The 14685-nt window shown below is 43.8% G+C and overlaps 1 protein-coding gene across 1 annotated transcript in view; it reads left to right on the top strand.

The window, feature by feature from the left end:
* CCDC93 (coiled-coil domain containing 93) overlaps nucleotides 1–14685 on the top strand; it is a 67976-nt gene that overhangs the window by 42634 nt on the left and 10657 nt on the right. Inside the window, exons 17-19 of the mRNA XM_054972581.1 lie at nucleotides 2904–2975; nucleotides 3266–3374; nucleotides 4899–4981. Of these exons, the coding sequence (XP_054828556.1) occupies nucleotides 2904–2975; nucleotides 3266–3374; nucleotides 4899–4981 (264 nt within the window). The remainder of the gene's footprint in view (nucleotides 1–2903; nucleotides 2976–3265; nucleotides 3375–4898; nucleotides 4982–14685) is intronic.

Here is a 14685-nt window from a genome sequence, read left to right on the forward strand (position 1 = left end):
TCGAATTTCACATCTTTTCTTTTTGGGGCCTTTCCTTCCTGCTACCCTGCTGGCTGAAAAATATCTGAAGAGCCTGTGTCTGAACTATCTTCCAAATGCACACTCCAGTTGAACTGTATTTTGTGTGTGGTCTCACTGAAGGCAGCGTCTCACACAAGGATCAATATTTGGATATTGACATGGGTCCAAACTGCCTGCATGCCACGTCCATTCTGAACAAGGCATGTCTTGTTTACAGTGCATTTGTTTGTAAAATACCTGAAGCCTTTTTTGGTAGGCAGTTCTACTTATTTTAAGGAGGCAAGCATCAAATCACACATGATGTGGCTTTCACAATTGATGTGGCGTATCTGTATTTTATGCTACAGTATTCATAATGAATCTAATGCATGAGGAACTGCCTTTTATGGAAGGGAGCACGAGTCTGGAACATTCATTAAAGAGGGGTTCCGTGTCCTAGAATCATAGAATCATAGAGTTGGAAGGGGCCATACAGACCATCTAGTCCAACCCCCTGCCCAGTGCAGGATCAGCCTAAAGCATCTCTGACAAGTATTCATTCAGCCTCTTCTTGAAAACTGCCAGCGAGGGGGAGCTTACCACCTCCCTAGGCAGCTGATTTCACTTTTGAACTACTCTGACCGTGAAAAAGTTTTTCCTAATATCCAGCCGGTACCTTTGTGCATGTAATTTAAGCCCATTGCTTCGGGTCCTACCCTCTGCTGCCAACTGGAGCAGCTCCTTGCCCTCCTCCAAATGACAGCCTTTCAGATATTTAAAGAGAGCAATCATGTCCCCCCTCAACCTCCTCTTCTCCAAACTATACATTCCCAAGGCCCTCAGCCTTACCTCATAGGGCTCAGTCTCCAGACCCCTGATCATTCTCGTCGCTCTCCTCTGCACCCTCTCGATTTTGGCCACATCCTTCTTGAAGTGAGGCCTCCAGAACTGCACACAATACTCCAGGTGTGGCCTGACCAAGGCAGTATAGAGAGGGGCTATGACCTCCTGTGATTTCGACGCTATGGCCCCTTTGATACAACCTAAGATTGAATTAGCCTTTTTTGCCACCGCATCACACTGACTGCTCATATTTAGTTTACAGTCCAGTCTTACCCCAAGATCCCTTTCACATATACTACTGCCCAGAAGTGTATCCCCCATCCAGTATTTGTGCTTCCCATTTTTGTGGCCCAGATGTAATACTGTGCACTTGTCTTTGTTGAATTGCATCCTATTCACAGCTGCCCACTTCTCCAGAGTATTCAGGTTTTGTTGAATTTTAATTCTATCTTCTTGGGTGTTTGCTACTCCTCCCAATTTGGTATCATCAGCAAATTTAATGAGCAGCCCTTCCACTCCTTCATCCAGATCATTGATAAAAATATTGAAAAATACCGGGCCCAAAACCGAGCCCTGCGTCACCCCACTGGACACCTCCCTCCAATCTGATGAAATGCCGTTGACCACCACTTTTTGAGTGCGGTCCTCTAACCAGTTCCCTATCCACCGAACTGTCCTGTAGTCCACTCCACAGTCTTCCAGTTTGCCCATCAGAATGTCATGGGGGACCTTATCCCCCATGTCCTACACTTGTGCATAAACATCACAAAAGTGCATGAACATCACTTGTGCATGAACATCACAAAAGTCAGGTTGCCTCTGTCCACCATGGAGAAAAGGACTACATCCTGTCCAGAAAGCAGAGCTCTTAGGACAATTTTCTCATTACTTCGTTGAACACAGTTGTCCTTGTATGGAAGACATTCCTGTACAGAGGTTGCAAGTATTAGAGTGCATGTATAAACTTGAGTTGGTCAACAGACGCATTTGTGAGGAGCATTTCCTTAAAACAGCCACATGGAAACCAAGTCTTTTTTTGCTGAGGCAAAACAATGTAGTTATAGCACTACATGGCAAGAGAAAATTCTTTGGAAGATGAAGATGACGTAGGCAGTAAACATGATTTTTACTAGCTTGGGCTGCTGCACCACTTTGGGGACATAAATTCCGTTGCCCCTGTTGTCCATGTTCTGTCTTCCTCCATCCCATATCGTGCCAGTACAGTGTATAAGAGAAACCCTGACCTGGATAGACCAGGAGAGTCTGATCTCGTCAGATCTCAAAAGCTAAGCAGGGCTGGCCTTAGTTAGTAATTGGATGGGAGACCTCCAATGGAGACCAAGGTTGCAGAGGCAGGCAATGGCAAACCACCTCTGTTAGTCTTTTGCCATGAAAACCCTGCCAGGGGTCGTCATAAGTCAGCTATGACTTGAGGGCACTCTCCACCACACAGTATATAAGAAGCTGCCTTTAAAGACTGTTCAGATGCTACAACATGGCAACAGCAGTAGGCTTAGATGTTGGGGATATATTTCCTCAATTGTGAAGAACCTTAACTGTTTCCTAGTTTGTTTCTGAATATCAAAGCCCTGGATGGCCTGGAACCAAGGTATCTTAAGGTTGCTCCCAGTATGAGCTTGCTTTCTGTTAAAATAATCCACTGATGCCCTCTTCAATGTGCCTGTGCCTTCAGAGATTGTGGGCAGTTAGTACAGAGAGAGTATCTTTACATAATAGTTTCTTAGTTATGGAACCCTCCATTCTGCTGTCCTCATTTAGGCCCCAAGGGAACACTGGGGTGTTCTCTCATGGCTTAACATATGTATCTGTGTTGGCCTCTGATATTGATATCAGTATGTTTTATTGCATGATATTTATATGGTTATATTGTTTTAGCCTAATAGGCTGTTGTTCTAATTACATTTGTGTTCCGCCCCTGTAGCTAAAAAAATTGAACTAGATAATAAATATAGTTTACGCGTTGATCAAAATTTGTCTTCTGATTATCATAATAATTGATTTTGTTTGAGAAACATTAATTTTTTTCTTTCATTTATTAGGAACCTACTAAAATGATAGATCAGCAGTACAAAGCAGAGAGAGAGAAGCTGCAAAAGATCAGACTTCTTTTGGTGAGTTTTGCATACACAAGTGTTTGGAAATGTATGTTCTAAATACATACCTGTCTTGTGCATACCTGTCTGATATGCAAATATGAATATCTCTATGATGAACTATTTGAAGTATAAATGTCATTTTCCAAGTAATCATATGAAAATGTTACATTCTGCATTAGGAAACTGAGGATTTTTGCTGGAAGGTGGCGAGGAAGCATTACTGATTTTGATTCTGCTATCAGGTTGTTTCTGAATGTCAGTCTTTTAAAAGTAATCTGGCTTTCTTTTTTAAAAACTTCCCTCAGGCCCGACGAAATAGAGAAATAGCCATTTTACAACGCAAAATTGATGAGGTCCCCAGCAGAGCTGAGTTAACCCAGTACCAGAAGAGATTTATTGAACTTTACAGTCAGGGTATGTATATAAAATGGAAGTCTATTCCTCATGGCTCAGCAGTGGAAACAAGTAATCATCACATTGTAAATACTTGGAGCATAACAGCTAATGCTGATGTATTCACATTGTGTGCTTCTGTTGGCAAGATTTTACAAAACACCTCTAAAGATTCCCTTGGGGCTGGAGATTCCACGCTTGCCTCTCTAGACTTCTTACAGCATTGCCCCCTTCTCTGCAGCAGAAGGGTGTAATTCTATTTAGGATGGCACTGTTAAGCCCCGACTTCCCTGTGTAGTTCCTACCCACTTTCATTTTCCATTTTGCATTATGATCCATGGGTGGGCCATTTGCAGCTCTCATGGTGGCTCCCATTGCACTGTTGAGCTGATCCCAAGCTCTCAGTCAGATCCTTGGGAGGGGGAGGGGGTTTTGGGGGGGGGGCAATTCCTTTGTTTTGAACAGCTTGCTTCCATTACTGCTGCTATACCTAATCTGAGTTATTACTAATAGAAGTAATCATGTTTTTTCATTTTGTGATGAAAACCATGTCATTTTTTTCCATTTACAAGATTACTTTACATTTTCTTTGGTGTTATTAGCAACCAAAGCAAATAGATGGTTTAGACTGCTCAGATTGTTTAGACTGCTCAGTATTCTTAATGGTAATAAAGAGAGTTGTGTATCAAAAACTGCATTCGCTCCTGTTAGATTGTGACTGTAATATAATGGTCAGATGATTTAGGAGATTTTTACCTTTTCTTTTACCAGATGTATGCTAAACGAGCATTGCAAATCATTTAGAATAACCCCTTTAGCTTTACAAGTGAAGATTCTGTCACTTCCAGTAAATTTATGTGAACCACAATTCACAGAATGTTGATCTTTTGTTAAAGATATATTGCCAGGCTCCTGTAGGCTGATTGAGAGTACTTGGAGCATGTTTGGGAAGGAGCAGCAGCTCACTGGCAGAGCACATGCTTTGCAAGCAAATGATTTTAAATTTAGTTCCTAGGCATCTCTGGATTGAAGGTGCTTGGAAAGACCATTTCTGCCTGAAGTTCTGGAGATCTGCTGTCAGTCAGAGTAGATAATATTAAGCAAAATGGATTGTTAATATAAGGTAGCTTCATACTTTCATGTGTTATCTTTTCTCTCCTCCCTCCCCCTGCCTTATAACTGCATAGACAGTTTACAGAATCTTGTTAAAACTTATTCTTACGCTATCTAGGGATCAAAAGTGGCTCAGGAACATCACAGAACTTTTATTTATACTTAAAGCAGATATGATAGCTGGCTGTGAATTTGAGTGACAGAGTAGCAGTAGGGCATGGAACTTAACCCTTCCCCTTATATAGTCCCCAATACTTCAATTTTATATAGATTTCTGACAAAGTCAGTTTTATTCAACCACTCACTGTTAAGTATAGTAGAGAGGCTTGTATTAATAGTGTCAAAAGTATGCTTATTTGAGGGGATATTTTAGGCCCTCTTTATCTTGATTTGTTCTGCTATAGTTTTATTAGACTTTTTATTTGTTTGCAGTATCAGCAACTCACAAAGAAACCAAGCAGTTCTTTACTCTCTATAACACGCTAGATGATAAGAAGGTGTATTTAGAAAAAGAGGTAAGCTGCAGATCACATGTTTTTGTCTGACCAAAATGTGTATCTTTCTCATACTTCTTTATTATTTATTTATTGTACGCCTTTCTCACTGAGATCCAAGGAGGATTATATATATTGCATGTGAATACAATATAATCAATAACTAGGACATTTGCAGCAAAAATACAGTATGATCAGCAGGTAGGGGATTCAATTTAAAAAACTGAATACGATAGGCTTTGGTAGCCACAAATTTGAAAAGTAGCATAAAGCCAAAACACATACATGAAACCTTTCTGAATTAAAGCATAAGTTGTTAATATGACATGTTTAGCAACATTAAACTACTCTGTAGGAATGTATCTACATCAGCAGAGAGTACTCAATAATCTAGTGTACAGTCCCTGTCCCTTACCAAGGTTATGATATCCTGGTTTGTAAAAGCACAGTAATTTGAGAGTCAGTATGTTTTTAGTACAGGGGAAGAATATTATTTTTTTAACATGCTTTTAACAAAACCTTTTTGTTCATTGTCCGTCTTCTGTGCAGTCCCACATGGGGACTGCGCACGTGCAGGCCTGCCGACTGGAAATTTTTTCTAGCTAAAAGTCCACCAGGGGGTGCTCGCCTGCCAAGTGCACATGTGCAGTGAACCTAAGGAAGGTTCACTGCAGTGAACATGGTAAGGAAACCTACGGCATTGGCTTGGCCACGCCCCTGAGGAAGAATCTGCATGAAATCTGAGCTTTTCAGCCGGCCCCAGATCAGGCGTGCAGCCATGGGTTTCCTTACCATGTGTGGATATAGCTGTGCATGAATGCTATTTTACATAAAGAAGACACAGGACACATTTCTTTTGGACTTTGGTATTTTCCTGGACTACTACTTGGATATAAGTGATTTCCAGTTCATGGAGGAATTATTGTATAGTATAATTTGTAATTGGTCATCCTATTGATTGGTACATTTACATAAGAAATACGTATGGCCCTTCGGGCACTTATAATAGAGTTGTTTATTGGGTTGTTTATTGGTTGTAATTGTTTTTTCTTCCCGTGAGGGTTCTCTTTAGGTTCACTGTTATAGTACGGGAAGTGCCATTGTTTTGAAGTGCACATGCGCGGCATTTCCCACTGAACACGACATCTGGCCACGGCGCCCCCTCACCCTCAGTTTCTTCTTTGCCGCTGACCGGTGAAGATCTAGCTCGTCCGCTGCAAGAGAGAGAGTAGAAGGAGTTTGTCTTTCATTGTGGTGAGATATAATCAGGCACTATGTCTGACAAAGCACTGTTCTAGCGCTACTCTACATGCTCAATGAAGATGACCAAGTGCGAACATTGACAGAAATTTACACCAAAGGCCAGGGCCGAATGGGCCGCTAGACTCCAGTCTATGCTGTGGAAGAGGGCCATGTGGGCGACTAACAGTTCTGAAGCCCCATCTAAGCCACCCTTGGTGAGCGGGAAATCGGCGGAGCACGTCATCCACCGCTAGATCCGCTTCCCCCGTACAGGCCCGGGAAACCACTCCCTCGGATCCGAGCATGATGGAGAAAACATCGAGCGGAAATTGGGGCCTGCCGATTCCAGGGCTTTCGGATTCGACTAGGATCCGCACTCCTCACCCCAAGTCTCCGTCAACTCTGACCTCGAGCCAGAAGGGCACCTCAGATCCACCTATGCCTTCCAAGTCGGATCCGAAGGAAGGGGATCTGAGGACTTCGGATCTGAAATTCTCGGAGTCAGGGCGTGCCGCACGTGCCTCATCGGAGTCTACTCACTTGGATCTGAAGAGTTCAAATCCGAAGACCTTGCCCTTGGATCCGAAGACTGTGGATCCGAAGGCTCGGAAGCGTGAAGGAGGAGTGGAGCAGGTGGAACCACCGGTCAAGAAAGCCAAAAAGAAGTCGAAACATAAGCACTCGACTGCTGTCCAGACTGATCAGAGTTGGGACAGACCCAAGACTCCATCACCTCGAATCAGATCTCCCTCTTGTCACTCTTCCATAGATGAAGGGGAGCTCCATGAGGTCCCGTGGTCGGGCTCCCCTATGCATACTGGGCGGAACCATTTTTCTGATGAGGATCTACCCTCTCACTTCTCTTACCATTGAGGTTCAAGCAGATATGGTTCTGAATACTCGAGACCCCGCCAGACCTATGCGTCGGCCTCTTTTCGGGAGGATTGGGAGTTACCCATTAGTGATTACTCCTGCTATGGATCTCCAGCTCACAAGACTTCTTACCATTACTCAGAGGCAGGTCGTGATCAGAGCCCTACTCCTTCATTAGATCCTTCTCCGGATGAGATCATTATTGGCTCTGGCAGGATATCTCCTAATGAAGACTTTCGTCTGTACGCCGAACAGATGTTGAGAATGGCCCGTTCGTTGGAAATTGAGGTTTCGGCAGTCAACCCCAGACCTAAAGATAAGATTTTACAATGTATTTACTCCGGCAATCCAGCCACTATTGCCTTCCCAATCATAGAAGGCTTGGAGGAGGTTATCAGCTCTGTGTGCGAGAAACCTGCTTCCATCCACCCTACTTCCCGCAGTTGGAAGCTCTCTACAAGACCAGGGATGATGTGTGCACCTACCTTTTCTCCCATCATCCTCCATCCTCTCTTGTGACTGAGGAAATGCAAGCCCGTCAGAGACAAGGTTCCCAGGCTGTACCTGCTGACAAAGAAAGCAGAAAATTAGATTCCTTGGGGAAGAAGATCTACTCTTCTTCTGCCCTGGCACTCAAGATAGCAAACTATTCCTCTATCATGGGAGCCTATCAGATCTTTCTGTGGAACTGAATTGCTATCTTTCTTGACAAGCTTCCTGATGACCAACGGGTCCTTGCCAAGGTGATTATGGAAGAAGCACTGCGGATATCCAGACAGCAGATAAGCGCGGGTCGCAGCACCTTGGAGACCTCTGTCAGAGCACTGGCTTCCTCTATTGTGCTCTGGAGGCATGCCTGGCTCTGCACAACTGCTTTACCACCTGAGACAAGGAATAAGGTGGAGGATTTACCTTTTGAAGGGAAAACCCTATTTTCAAGCAAAACAGATGAATATTTGTCACAAAAGCGCAAGGATCGCCTGACAGCGCGCTCGTATGGGGTTCTTTATTCTAAACCACCCCCCTACAACCGTCCTCCGTATCGCTGTTCCCAATACTACTGAGGCAGGCACCAGAGATACCAGCTGTATCCTCCCTATGGTTCTTACAGACAACCTCAGCACCAGTCGGGCTCTTATCAGCGACGGAGGCCCAAGCATCGCACTTGTCAGAATCGACAGAGCCTGGTTAATAAAGAGCCTGCTAACCAGTCCAAACAATTTTGACTAGCCGCTGATCAATCTGTCGTGTTTGGTGACAGATTAGCTGAGTTTGCTCGATACTGGGTTGATATTCAAGTTGATAGTTGAGTGTTAAATGTTATAAAGTTTGGATATAAAATTGAATTTGAAGTTTATCCAGAGTTGTTTCTACCTAATTTTTCTCTCTGTACCCCCTCGCAGAAACTCCACACTGCTGTGTTGGCCTTACAACAGAAGGGAGCTGTCCTGGAGGTTCCACAGGGTGAATCCCCTCTGGGTTTTTATTCTAAAATGTTTGTAGTTGACAAGAAAGATGGTGGAACACATCCTATTCGGGACTTGAGATGTCTGAATAGATTTGTACGTGTTAAAAAGTTTCAGATGCTTACCCTTGCTACAGTCCTTCAGTTGCTGCCCGAAAATATGTGGTTCGCTGTCCTGGACCTTAAGGATGCGTACTTTCATATTTCCATACACCCAGTTTTATTTGCAATGGAAGGATCTTCCAATACCAGGTCCTGCCCTTCGGATTGTCCACTGCTCCCAGGGTTTTCACCAAGTGCATGGCCGCGGTGGTGGCTTTTCTTAGAAGGCAGGGCTGTTCAGTCTATCCTTATTTAGATTACTGGCTTCTTAGCCTCTTCTGCTGAATTACTCCTGGGGCAGATAGGATTTGTGGTGCACACGTGCTCACGTCTGGGATTGTTAGTGAACTTTCAAAAGTCAGTCCTCATTCCTTCACAGAAAGCCTGCTTTATAGGCATGATACTGGATGGAGTGTAAAACAAGTTTTTTTTACCACCTGAACGAGCTTTGCATATTAAACGCTTAATAGGGTTCTTCTCTAGATGTCGTTTTCAGTCCGCAGTAGCTATACAGACGTTATTGGGCCTTATGGCTTCGGCCACAGCTGTAACCCCTATGGCTAGACTGCATATGCGGTCACTCCAACTTTGATTCCTGTCAGTGCATGATTTCCAGCTAGGAGGTCAGAACAAGAAATACTCTATTCCCCGGGGGCGGGGGGGGGGGGCGCATAATTCATTCCCTGGGTTGGTGGCTCCATGATGGCAATTTATGCAAAGGGGTTGCTTTTGGTACTGTTCAGTGTCAGGCTACCATTTCCACTGATGCAAGTACTACAGGGTGGGATGCTCAGTGTGGCCCCCTTAGGGCACATGGCACCTGGACTCACCAGGATAGGGAACTCCACATAAACCTGTTAGAATTAAAGGCTGTACGTTTTTCCCTTACCGCATTTGCAGATACCCTGCAGCACAAGATGGTTCAAATCCTAACAGACAATTGTACAGCCATGTTTTATTTGAACAAGCAGGGGGGCACCACTTCTCAGGCTCTCTGTGACGAAGCAATGCAGATTTGGGAGTGGGCCATGGACAGGGACATTGTCATACAGGCTGTTCATATCCCAGGCAAGTCGAACATGATCACAGACAAGCTGAGCCATCTGGCCTCCGACAATTATGAGTGGACAATCGCAGATTCCCATTTACGCAAGCTGTTCTTGACTTGGGGTTTTCCCAAGGTGGACCTGTTCTCCTCAGAAATCAACAAGAAAGCTCCACAGTTTTGTTCCAGGGGAGGTCTCGGACGCCATTCTCTGGGAGACGCCTTCCAGATCATCTGGACAGGGCACCTCTTTTACGCATTCCCTCCGTTCCCATTGATCGCCAGGATACTCAGCAAGATTCAACGGGATGGGACTCACATGATTTTGGTTACTCCTTTTTGGCCTCGTCAGCCCTGGTTCCATCTGGTGATGCAACTATCACGAGGATCCTCTTATCAGTTCAGACAGGATCCAGATCTCCTGTCCGACAGACGGATCCTACCTGACGCAAATTCTGATCCTAGATCGTAATAACAATAAACTGAACTGAGGGATCCTATATCACGATCTACCCAGACTGAAGCTAACAGCTTGGCTTACTCCGGGTTGATAGGACTGTCTGAAAGAGTGACAGAAATTTTGACTAATGCTAGAAGGGATAATACCCGCAAGTCTTATGCTGCCAAGTGGAAGCATTTTGAAAATTGGGCCTCTACTAAAGGGTTGGATGTTTGGACTTGCCAACTTGGCACCATTTTTGATTTCTTATTAACTCTGAAGGATGAGGGGCTGTCCAATTCCACAGTAAAGGTTTATTTGGCAGCCATATCAGCATTTCATCCCAGGAAAGATTGTTTTTTATCATAGTTTGTCTAAGACTTTTCTTAAGGTGTTACAGAATATGTTTCCTCCTGTTAGAGAAATTGTATCTCAGTGGTCCCTTAGATTAGTGTTAGCAGAGCTAATGAAGGCCCTGTTTGAGCCTTTAGCTTCTTGTGAGTTAAAGTTTCTCTCTTTCAAGGTATCGTTTTTAGTAGCGATTACCTCAGCCCGTAGGGTTAGTGAACTGGCAGCCCTTCGGCACGACCCTCCTTTTCTCAAGGTTCATCAGAATAAAATTGTCCTTAGACCAGACCTTCGGTTTTGACCCAAGGTTTCTTCACAGTTTCACACTTCTCAGGACATTATTCTACCTGTTTTTTTCCCTCTCCTGTAGATAACGCAGAAAGGGCTCTGCACTAGTTAGATGTTCGTAGGGCGATTCTGTTTTTATCTCCAGAGGACTAGTCAGTTCAGGAGGGCACAACAGTTATTTGTGTGTTATGTTGGTCCTAGGAAAGGGAAAGCGGCCACCCCTCAATCAATATCTAGGTGAGTCAGTATGGCTGTTAAGACTTGTTATTTACAGGCTAACCTACCTTGCCCTTTGGAGGTCAAAGCTCATTCGACAAGCCTCATCTGCGGCGTTCCTGAGAGGGATTCCACTTTGTGACATCTGCAGGGCAGCCACCTGGTCCTCCTCGGAGATGTTTGCCAGACATTACGCCCTGGATACTTTGGAGCGGAAAGAGGCAGCAGTTGGTCAGGCTGTTCTCCAATCGCTTTTTCTTTGAGGAACACGCCCATCTCCAAGGTAAGTGGCTTGTGAGTCTCCCATGTGAGACTGCACAGAAGACGGACAATGAAAACAGAGTTGCGCTTACCGTAACTGCTGTTCATTGATGTCTTCTGTGCAGGCACATAAACCCTCCCTCCTACCCCGCTATGTTCCTTCTGGTGTTATTGCAGGGGGTTCGGCGGTATAGGAGAAACTGAGGGTGAGGGGGCGCCGCAGCCGGATGTCATGTTCAGTGGGAAATGCTGCGCATGTGCACTCGGCAAGCAAGCGCCCCCTGGTGGACTTTTAGCTAGAAAAAATTTCTGGTCGGCAGGCCTGCGCATGCGCAGGCCCCATGTGTGCCTGCACAGAAGATGTCAATGAACAGCAGTTACGGTAAGCACAGCTCTGTTTTTTAAATAGGATTTTTTGCTTTTATGACTATTATGTGGATCCTATACCTTCTTTCCATTTGGGCTCCTTCATTGTGGAGCATATTTCTCTTACATTTTCAGCTTATTGAAAGATGTTGATCTTGGTATGAGCAGAAAAGTCTAGTGCAAGAGGGATATGTGGGTGACCACCACAAAAGTGGACTGAAAGGAACAAGAACCCAAACCTTTGAGGATAGGTTTGAAATGTATTTTCTATTTTTGCTGAAACCTTGGGAGCCAGTATTGTAAGGTTATAGTGATGGTGGAACGCAGGAGATTTCTAGAAGACCAAAGGGCAGTGTTATTTCTGTTCTGTAGAAAGTCTGGTACACTCTTGGTGGTCCATACATGCTGAGCAGTAGCAAACAGTAAATGCAAAACACACAAAATAAAATATTTAAGCTAAATATGCATGAGCTTTTGGGTATTTAAAGAACAGTGGCTCACATTGGGGAAAACTAAACTTTGTTTAAAATGTTATGTTGGCATCATTTTGCAGTGTCTTTGAAGAACAAGTTAGGTAGACATGTTGGTCTGCAGTAGAACAGTGGCCACTTAGAGACCAGAAAGTTGCCACTGAGTCCAGTGGCAACTTAGAGAACAGAAAGATTTTCAGAGTGTAAGCTTTTGAGAGTGGGAGATCCCTTCTTAATATCTGAAGAAGGAACTCTAACTCTTGAAAGCTTATGCTCTGAAAATCTTTTTGGTCTCTTTTAAGAACAAAACTCTTTAGAGCCATATGCCGTAACTTAGTTACAGAACAATTATAACAATTATATTCATATCTTTCTTTCTACCCATGAGTTTTGCAGGTGTAATTATCTCTCATGGTACATGAGATGAGAGGAAAGTCAGATGTAAATGTTAAGAGTGCTCTTTAATATGAGGGAACTATTATTTCTGTAATTGTAGTACAGTTGAATATGCATGACTTTTTCCCCCTTGAGAAGATATGACATCACTGTGAAGATATCTATTTGAAAATAATTCTTACAGAATTAATTGGTGAATTCAGCCAAGGGTAGGGGGGCTACAGTGGATGTTACCCAAATGGATGGTCTCCTTGCGAGTTGGGAGAATTAGCATGCAAGGAGAGGCAGTAAGAGGGGCGTAACTGAGAAACATTTTCCACTTGTGTATACAAGGATCGTTCCTCTAGATAACTCTTTAATAAACAAGTGGATGTTCAACCAAAAAAGTTTTTATTTATAAAATAATAAACATCAATTGCACAAAATACACACAGTACATGCACTCCGAGCTAACTAGAAATCAGGAAGGAAAAGTGGAGAGGATTGCAAGGTTGGGTTATAATTACCAGTCCAGAAGAGAAGGAGTGTCCGTGAGAGAGTACTTTTGAGCAACCATTGCTTTGTGGCAGAAAATTAGAGACTCATTCTGAGAGACTCAGAAACACGTCTGAGGGTGGGATCCACATATACAACTATGGAGGAGGATAGCCCAATTATACTGTGGAATGTATCCTGGGGCAGGATTGCATCTTCTGCCCAGAAACAGTAACTTAACGGGTGTCTCTGTAGTGAGACAATAAAACTAGGAAAGGTTTGATTAAACCTTCCTGAATAGAAGGTTGAATTTAAGGATAGAAAAGGTGCTTGATGACCCACAATGGCTGGGATAAGTGGGGCTTATCAGGTCCCTGAATAGCCCAGAATGGGAGAGTGGATAAGGGAAGATCGGCACGGCATGGAGGTGATAAATTCAGGAACCCCTGGAAGACCCTATTAGGATCTTTGCTCATCTTTGGGGGTGAAAGCTAGTTTCTTCTCATGACTCACTTGCCAGTAATTTTCCAACTCCCAGCCAGGCGTTGGCAGCCATTTCCTGTCTTGCCAGGCAGCGTTTCAGTATTTAAAGCACATGAGGAGAGGGGCTTATGATACAGCCATATTTATAAGCTTCCCTATTAATGTGAGGGCAAGTTCGACTGCTAACATGGATGGATTGCCTAATTATACAAAGAACTGAGTTTTCATTCTAGAAACTGGCTGATTTCTAATTCTAATCACACAGGAAAGAGTTCAGCCCTATATAGTAAGCAATCCAAAAATCTTGGTCTGCTCCACAGCTCTTATCTCCACTTTGGCCATATTTCCCAAAAGCCCCTCAGAAAGGGCTCACAGAGTAGCTGTGAGGTAGCAAAGGAAGCTGCAGGCAAGGGAAAATGGGTGATTGCATGAGTAGAAATGCTCCTTGGCTTGGATCCACTGGAGTGATTTTGTGGTCATAAGGATTTCCACTCATAGAGCATGAATTTCTAGCTTTCCTCCTCCCACTTCAGCCTAAAAGAGGTTTGCAGTTTTAGAATCTTTTGAACTTGTGGTCCCCTCAGAGGACAATTCCAAGTAGTACTGCATGTTAGAAGAACAGTGAGGTAAATGGGTAGAATATACACTGTGTGGTGTGAATTAGAGGAGTGAGGTGGAGACACAATGTGTGTTGCTGGATTTTAATGCTAGAGCAAAACAATAGATTCTAAATACAGTCTTCATGTCAAAGTACAACTGCTTGACCATTTTTCTAAATAGAGATAGATGTCAGTTTCTTTTTACTGATCAGACCATTGGTCTGTACTATCTGCTGTGAGTGGCAGCACATCTCTGGTGTCTTTATTTGGGTCTACCTAAGTATATAGTACATTGCTGTGATTCACTGGGCTGTATGCCATGTCAGAATTTATGTGAAGTAGGGGTGTGCACTTCAGGTTCCCAGTTCCGAAAAAGAAACAGAACCGGGCCCAATTCGTAAAGATTCGGTATTTCCGAATTGGGGCCAGTATGATGGTCTTGTTGATGCCTAAATGTCTGGCCCTGGATGTTTCATGGGCCAGCTGTAATACTTGCAGCCGGTACCGTCTGGGAACCACTAATTGTTTTCTCTTTTTCCAGACGATAGCACATTTCCGCCTCATTGTCAGTCTGCATAGTCTCTGTTCTAGGACCCTGAACACATTAGGGGGTTCTGGGCTTAGTTCCTGGTTGCTTGCTTCTGCTTTATCCCACAAG

This window comes from Eublepharis macularius, chromosome 2 (genome assembly GCF_028583425.1).
Source record: "Eublepharis macularius isolate TG4126 chromosome 2, MPM_Emac_v1.0, whole genome shotgun sequence".
Taxonomy (NCBI): Eukaryota; Metazoa; Chordata; class Lepidosauria; order Squamata; family Eublepharidae; genus Eublepharis; species Eublepharis macularius.